We start from the raw sequence: 8502 nt of genomic DNA on the forward strand, positions 1-8502 counted from the left end.
AAAGACGGACAGACACAGACGGACGGACATACGAAATACTATATAACCTCTGGCTTTTCAAGCGAGGGTGTTTAAAAATTTGAATAAATTTTTCGTGGTTTGAGGCAAATTTAATTGGTTCATGGGGATTTTATTTTGTAGTTGAAGGATTGTTTAGTTGTAATATATGTAAAATATTCGTTTTAGGCATAAATTGGTGGGTCTCGTTAGACTTTGAAAACAGCAGAAATTAAACCCCCGCGAAAATTAGTGACTTCAGAGTAGGATTAAATTATGTTAAAAATGACAGCGTTGTAGTACAGCTTTGTAATTCATTACAAATGAATTTTTTTTTTTTTTTGAAAAACATACAAAATCAATGATTTAAGTTAGTCATTGAAAAGATTTCTTTACTGAAGGCAAATGGAAATATGTTCTAGATCCGAAATAAAACATAATGTTGACATGTGATACAGTGTTAAGCATTCATGACTTTGAAAGAAAATAGCGAATTAAATATATCATTTGATACATTAAATTTAATGTAAAGTCAAAGTAGTTCATATGATCAGAAAGAAGGGGTTAACGTAACATAAACGTGACAAGTCATGAAATAGTGATATATCTTTTTTTTCTTTTGTATACTTGAAAGGGACCTTAATTTGTGTCATTTAAATTTAATAGCTAATATTGAAATTGTATCATACTTTCTGGTACACTCTGTACATATGAACTAATACACTAACATGTTATTATTTTATGTGTATACTCTCTTTACCCTCAAAGAATGTCCTTTCCTTCAATAATTTTTCAAGTTATGTCACGAAAAATTCCTGGAATGTAAGAACATCCCGTAACTTCAGGTTTTTCCTAGTTTCAATTTCGGGCCCACCTTAAAATATATGTCAACGATATCTGGTCTTCATTTTAAAAAAGCAAAATCTTTCTAACCAATTCGTCTGCTGTTTTAAGTATTCTATTACACAGAGAACAAAGAGTTTTATTCAGTAGGTATATGCCAGTTTCATATCTATCTAAAGAATGATGTCAGACATGTTATCTCAATACCGCTGAATATGATCTCATTGTTTTGTTTCTTTTTGTACCCTTTTGAGAACTTGATGACTTTTTGAAATAAATAGGTTAACTTGAAGCTCTTTATGCGGTTTATTAAATCCCTTCTATGATATCAATTACAGTCATTATGTTCGTTTTTAACTATATAACAGCTGCCAAGAGGAGTTGCCAATCTATGTTCGTGAGCATGCGCAAAATGTAGGTCCTCTCGAGCATTTCTTGATATCTGACGTTCCTGATGTATATTTCAATATTGTGACAGAAGGTTTGGTAAGTCTACTCATTTTTTTTCTTCAGTATGTTTTACAAACATAATAAATATTCTAATTTGTACATCATTTTATAAATGTTTTTGTAAAAGAACTTTGAAAGAGATGTATTTGTAATAAATTAGATTACCTTATACATGTAATAACATGAATAAATAAATTAAAATATTGGTTGAAATTTTAAACTGCATGAGTGTTTCTATCATGTTTTAAAACAATATATTAAGAAAAATAATCTTACGTAAATGTACATTAATATATAGAAAAAAACATTAGATCCATCAAATTCTATGCTAAAACTGCGTTAGGAAATGTATTGAGAGATGTTTGTACATGTCTTTTCATTTTGTTTTAAAGAAACTCTCTTTTTGACAATTGTATCATTTACGTTTTTCGAGATATATACATGCTGTATAATTATTTTCTACAAAAACATTGCTCACAGTATTTCATAATCAGGCTTTACTATTGGGAATTCAAAGTTATACCCTCCAAATGCCGTGACTTTTACCAAAAAATGTCTAACGCGACAAGTATTTGATACTTAGGAGACGATGGTATATTTTCTGCCCCCGTAATCGAAGACTTGGGTTTATAAGTTTTGTCATGTCAGCCTGCCTAGCTGTCTTTCGGTCTGTCTGTTTGTCTGCAGCACTTTAACCTTGCTCATAACTTTTGAATTTGATTTAGAGGAGCTGTGATTTTTGTATTTCACATGTGTATTTCTTGTGTCCAGACCTTTCTTTGGGTACCGCCGAATTTGACCTTTTGGCCTTTGAGTTTGACACACTTTTACACAAAATTCTAAACTTTGAATTTATCCATGACTTTCGAATGGGAGATACTAGGACTTTCGTACTTAATATATATATATTTTGTGACAAGAACTTATATTGGATACCAACATGCTTGACCTTTACCTTGGAAATATTTTTTCCTAAAAAAAATTAACCTCGGACTTTACTTTTGAACGGTAAGGGTTAGGATTTTCACACTTCATATATATTTAATCCTTGTGACAACACTTTTCATTGGATACCAAAAACTTTGAACCTCCAACCTTGACCTTGGAGTTTGACCTACTTCATGTATTTATGAACCTTAACCTTACTCATAGTATTTGAACTGTTAGGAATATGGCTGTCATACTTCTTATATATAATCCGTATAATAAGACCTTTATTTGTAAACCAACAACGTTGACCCTTGACATTGACCCTGGAGTTTTAATTACATGTACCTTTCAAAAACTAAATCCTTGGCGATAACTTTTGAACAGGTGTTTCTACAGCTTTTACATTTCGAAATTGTATTTCTTGTGAGAAGACCTAACTTTGGGTACATATATATTATTACAACAGTAACTTGATCTGAAGGGTCGTATCACGTCGAGTTGACAGGCGTGGATCATCAAATCTAACGAGACGCGAAGCGTCGAGTTTGATCTGATGATCCGCGCCTGTAAACGAGACGTGATACGGCTCTTTGGATCAAGTTACTGATATAATGATAAATTTATTATATACCCCCTTATAACTGGCTAAATATATTAAAATAAACCTTTAGAGATAAATTGGATAATATTAATGAATTAAACAGAGTATTATAACAAGGGACTTTTTAATGCGCAAGAAAAATAGCGTCATATTTGGTAAATAAGAGTTCAGTAAACAGTTGTAATACTTAAATTCTATCTTTTTTAGGAAAGGGCAAACTAACAGCTATACCAGATAAAAAACAGACAATTTGATGTCGAAAGTATTCCAGGGTATTCTAGAGTATTGCACTATGGACTGGTGTGAGTATTTTTAAAGAGAAGTGCAGCTTTTTGACAAAGAAATGTAGTTTTTAAAAATTATTTTAGAAATAAATCTTAATAAATTATTGGACTATTCTCACAAAAGTTCCCCTTTATATGTAATTTTTTTAATGATATAAATTAAATTTAATGTTGGTTTAATATTTTCTACTCTAGGGTGCACAATCACTACATCAAAGAACATTTTATATTATGACAGTATAAAGAGGCTTCATGTCATGTAAAGATTCTTTACCCCCCCCCCTTCCCCCTAAAAAAAAGAATGGGTATAATATTGAATGATTTTTAATTGAAAAATGATAAAATGTGTACGGGTTAGGTTAAAATTTAATAACACAGGAGCATATACATGTATTTTTTTCTTTATTTTAAATAAGATGCAAACATTACAAAAGTATTTTTAAATCTAATATTACATCAAATAAGTGATAATTGACGTTTAAAATCTCTTCAATTAAAAAAGAATATCTTTAAAAGATAAAATTCATGAATAAGTATATAATGCATCACAATATTTTAGGTCTTCCGATTTTTCCAATTTCTCTCATGGACTATATCAACAACAATCAGTGGAAGCAACTGCTTGCAGAAGAATTCAACAAACCTTATATTAAACAGATTGAGTACAAAATAACAAATCATCTTATTGATCTTGACATTATTTATCCGCCATTAAATTTGATATTCCATGCCCTAAATGTGACACCATTGGAAACGGTGAGACGGCAATTGTCGATTATTTTGTATACTTTTATTCTACATTAACTTTTAACATAGGAATTATAAAAAGTTTCTCTAATTGTCTTTTTATTATTAGACCAGGGCAGTAATTGTTGCACAAGATCCATATCCTGGTGGTCAGGTGAGATTTTCATAGTATTGTTTTTACATTACGTGAAATATTATTTACATAAATATGCAAATAATTTTGTTGTTTCGTCGCTTTCTTTTTTACTTTGATTACTCATACCTTACACATTAAAGTTCTAAATATCTTATTACTCAGCTTGCTTTTAAGTAATTATGTTTTCGTTTAGAACTGTTGACTATCTCTCTTATAATATAATTTTGGTTGTATAACGCGTTTACTAATTTGATTGAAAACAAATATAATCTAAGTTGTAAACAATCGTTTACGTCAAAAACAGCTATAATCTCCCCGAACTGAACAAGACTCTCATTTTTTCAGCACTAAAACAATACTCATTAGCTAAGCTTGAACAACAACTCGTATCTGTACTTTCAGTACTTTGATTTAAAAATCAAAGTTAAAGAATTTTCACTTTTCCCATGTTTCCATGGAAGCTATGGACAATTTGCAATTTTTAAATCCAATGAGCATAATTAAAGATACTAATCATTAAATCAATAAAATTTAAAGAAGAATGTTCAACGGACAAGAGAGAAAACTCGCCGACAATATTCGTCACATTTGCATCGGTAGCCATTTTGAAACTGCATGACCACACAACACAGCTACAACCAGTGATCTTCCTTTGAGGAAAGTTTCAGGAAGATTGTTCCAGCCATCTCTGAAAAACCGCCTGGAGAAGAAAAACATGCGTACAATCGCTATATATCGCCCAACTTCGTTCTGGGAGACATAGTTATACTGATATAAGTTCCTTTGTAGGAGGAGTTTACGCTTTTTTAATAAACCGCTTCGCGTTAACTGTCCCAACCCAGGTCATAAGTATCAGTTAAGTTGCTAGCTTTTTGAAAAGTGTAGTTTTCAAGACTTCTATTTCTAAAAGGTTTTACAATATTAAATGATTTAGGGGAGACATATAAAAGACAAGATAGGGTAAGATCCCTGTTTGGCCCCCAAATTTGGGTGTCTTTCAGAATTATGAAACATTTTATCCATAAAAACCTCTTGTCACCCCTGTCACAAAATATCCTACCTTTTTACCCTCTAGTGACTTCCACATAAGTTTTGAATCTAAATTAGTACTACTATAAGGTATGAAAGATTTTAATCAATAGGGATCTAATACTTGTATTTAAAACCGAACTACCTAGCTATTCAGGAAGAACATGATCTGTATAAGTACATTTGTAAAATAAACACTTATTCCAATTTAATTTTTTCTCCATTTTGTAAATTTTCTATCCACTTGACTATAAAAATTTACCTTGCTATCCATAAACTTTATTTCAGTGGTATCATTCTGGTATTTATTCAGTATAAAAATCAAAATCCTCTTTCTACTTCAGAAAAGAGCTATGAATATTTCATAGGGCAGTTTTAAATGAATTGCTGATATCATCGCAAATCATTTTGATTCAGTTTTCGCAAAAATAAAATTATTAATAGTATTTAAATCTTGCATTTCTCTATTGTAGGCAACGGGGGATGCTTTCTCGGTACACATGGCCGATCCGGTTTCTCGATCGTTAGATAATATATTTAAGTTATTTCAAATGATTATCCCGGGATTTCAAATCCCGAATCATGGATGCCTGGACCCCTGGGCAAGCAACGGCGTTCTCCTTCTAAATTCTATACTTACGGTGACGTAAGTATTAATTTCAAGTCAAATCTAATTTAAAAAGTGCATATAGACACAGATTTGATGTAAATATTTTCTGTATAATATTACGACTTATATAAATTATTTTTATAACATTTCCCGCGAAAACATATTAAAGTCTTATTTCAACTAAAAGTTATTTAAACATCCAAAAATATTAACTTCTAATGTTTTATTTTATTTTGATTTTTCAGTGCCGGTAAGCCGATGTCCCATAAAACATATGGCTGGCAGGAGCTGACAAATGCCATAATAAGAATCATCAGTGAAAAATGCAATGGTGTCGTTTTCATTTTATTTGGTTCTATTGCCAAACAAAAGGAAGGGTTGATCGACAAAAACAAACATACCATTTATACATTTCCACATCCTTCCCCACGCTCAATGTCGTCATTCTTGAAAGGTCCACTTGTTCCTTACCCAATCGATGCACCCATAAGTCAAATTAATTGGACACTGCCAATTCCTAATCCTTTTTTAAGCTAACAGTGTATACCAATGATTGAATACAATTAAATATTTCTTTTAAAAGCGGTAAAGCGAAGGTTTGTAGCATTGGAGTTTTTTATTCAACTTTCATGAGAAGCTTTAGAATAAATATATATTATCAAGGAAAGACGGCGATATCAGTAAATTATTTGCTGTACTAGTATTCTTTAACTTCAATAAACAGAGAGTAACTAAAGCATCTGTCATAACGTTTCATGTACCCATGACCTCAATATAATTAAAATTAGATGTTCCAAATCCACTACCGCTTCTTCTTTGTAGATTCGGAACAACTAATTTTAATCAGATTGACCATGACTTTGTGTTTCTCGAATATAGAAAAAATTACAAAACTTGTATGTGTAGACAGATAAATATTGGTGATGATGGAATTTCACAGCATTTTTATCTGGAGAGGAAAGTCCTGTTCTATAGTAGGGGGTCTCGAAAAGGGATATCTTTTGCAACACAGTGCACTCAATTCATCTTCAAGATTTTCTAAGAACATTTTCAAAATAAAACCTCTACGATATCTGGCCCTTGACACAAGGTTATGAATGACAAAATGTCTTAGTCACTCTTTCTTTTTCCATGCATTCAGATTCGCTTCAACGTTTGCAGCAGTAAAAATTGCTTCTCATTAATATCTTTTTTTTGTCCTGGGAGTTAAAAGATGAAACGAAAAAGCAATAATTTCCCTATCCCTGGCATGATTCGTATTTTATTTGAAAATACTTGGGTATGTAATATTTGAGCAAAAGCTGTAAATATCTTATTGTAAGCAGCCACCTTTGACAATCGATAAAGACCAAGATTATACGTAATCTGATTGAAGCAGACATAACTAGAAAACTGACCAGTCAGCAAGGGCCTCGATATGGGGTAGAGTTAACAGGGTTCAGCTTACGGAATGATTAAAAATATACAAAGAATAAGCAACAGCAACTGTATTCTTAAAATTTCAAGATGATTCCTGAATATTCAAAAACTTGAAATAATATCCTTGTATTTACTTTAGGCAGTAAAGAACAATTTGAAATTGAATGTATTAAACAATTATGAAGCTTGTGTTATATAGAATGCCAGCCTTCAATGAATGCAAATATCATGAAGGCTTGACCTTAACTTCAAACAAACAGCAGTTGCAGACAAAGGTTTACATTAATCTTAAAGATAAAGTAAAGCCTACTAAACTTTCTGCAGCAGGCTAGATAATTGATCCCAAAGGATTAATTGTACCTCTTTCATCATTTTCTTCTAAAGTTACAACAAGAACTTTTTTCAGTATTAATGATTGAATGGGATTTTTATAAAACAACCTTAAAATTAATTTACATAAAGTAAAAAAAGTAATTCAAAAAAAATCTTCTTTAATCTATTTCCTGTTTTTAGAATTCAATGAAATCATAACTATTAAAGAAAAATAAATTATAAAAATCTATATCTAAATCCACATTTCACAGTGTTCATAGCATTCCAAATTGACTTTACTTCAAAACAAACTTTATTTGCAGACAGAGGTGGTAATTCATCTCAATGTGACAGATAAAGATAATGCTCTGGATTTTCTTCAGGAGGAAACCTAATTAATCCCAAAGGACTCATAGCCAGCATTCATTTTACAATGGGAACATCTTCAGCAGTTATCTCTCTTTGCCAATGCATTCTAAAGTTAAAGAATCTACCCCACCACCCCAGCTCCAAACCAGGGGACAGAAAGAACCAAACTTAGCATCAAAATATGTATTTCTGCCTACTGAACTACCATACCAAATTTGAACTTGATTGGGCAACCATAAAAAAAGTTGCCCATTCATTCTTAAGATAGTTAAGGAATCTACCCCATCACCCTAGCTCCAAACCAGAAGACATTGAGAACCAAACTTAGCATCAAATATGTATTTCTGCCTACTGAACTACCATATCAAATTTGAACTTGATTGGGCAACCATAAAAAAAGTTATTAGAAAAAAAACAGAAAATTTGTGGACGGAAGACAGACGGACAGACAGAGTGATTACTATAGGGCACCCGCAAATCCTTGCGGGGCCCTAATAAAAACTCTTAAAACTTATTACACTGAAATACAAAGATAATGAATGGTGAAAATAGGTCCACATCTTATGAATCAAAATGCTTTCCCTGATTGTGCACGTGTTGTTTTTCCATCTTCATTAACATCAAAACAACTAACTGCACTTTAAATGTTTATTTATCCACAGAAAATGAATTGCAAAGTTTATGTGTATCATCTATACTGTTATCTACTCTTGTCCTTTTTCGTATATCATGAACTTGAAATCAATAAATCTATAATTAAATGCAAACATAAAAG

At 31.5% G+C, this 8502-nt stretch overlaps 1 protein-coding gene across 1 annotated transcript; it reads left to right on the forward strand.

Annotated features, from left to right (window-relative positions):
* Positions 1–1166: 1166 nt before the first annotated feature.
* Positions 1167–6347, forward strand: LOC134273981 (uracil-DNA glycosylase-like). The gene is made up of 6 exons (XM_062756206.1): positions 1167–1326; positions 3029–3123; positions 3665–3861; positions 3962–4006; positions 5491–5663; positions 5873–6347. Exons 2-6 carry the CDS (start codon positions 3075–3077, stop codon positions 6162–6164), a joined length of 756 nt encoding a protein of 251 aa, XP_062612190.1. The 5' UTR covers positions 1167–1326; positions 3029–3074; the 3' UTR covers positions 6165–6347.
* Positions 6348–8502: the final 2155 nt, after the last annotated feature.

This window comes from Saccostrea cucullata, unplaced genomic scaffold, assembly GCF_032062105.1.
Source record: "Saccostrea cucullata isolate Sc308-1 unplaced genomic scaffold, CSIRO_AGI_Scuc_v1 ctg2332, whole genome shotgun sequence".
In the NCBI taxonomy this organism is placed as follows: domain Eukaryota; kingdom Metazoa; phylum Mollusca; class Bivalvia; order Ostreida; family Ostreidae; genus Saccostrea; species Saccostrea cuccullata.

What these genes read in the sequence shown, in the direction of transcription:
- LOC134273981 (XM_062756206.1), top strand. Translation starts at nt 3,075, where the DNA reads ATGTCGAAAGTATTCCAGGGTATTCTAGAGTATTGCACTATGGACTGG. An exon ending in ATCCATATCCTGGTGGTCAG is followed by an intron (nt 4,007 to 5,490) that starts GTGAGATTTTCA and finishes TCTCTATTGTAG; the next exon opens with GCAACGGGGGATGCTTTCTC. An exon ending in AATTCTATACTTACGGTGAC is followed by an intron (nt 5,664 to 5,872) that starts GTAAGTATTAAT and finishes TTGATTTTTCAG; the next exon opens with TGCCGGTAAGCCGATGTCCC.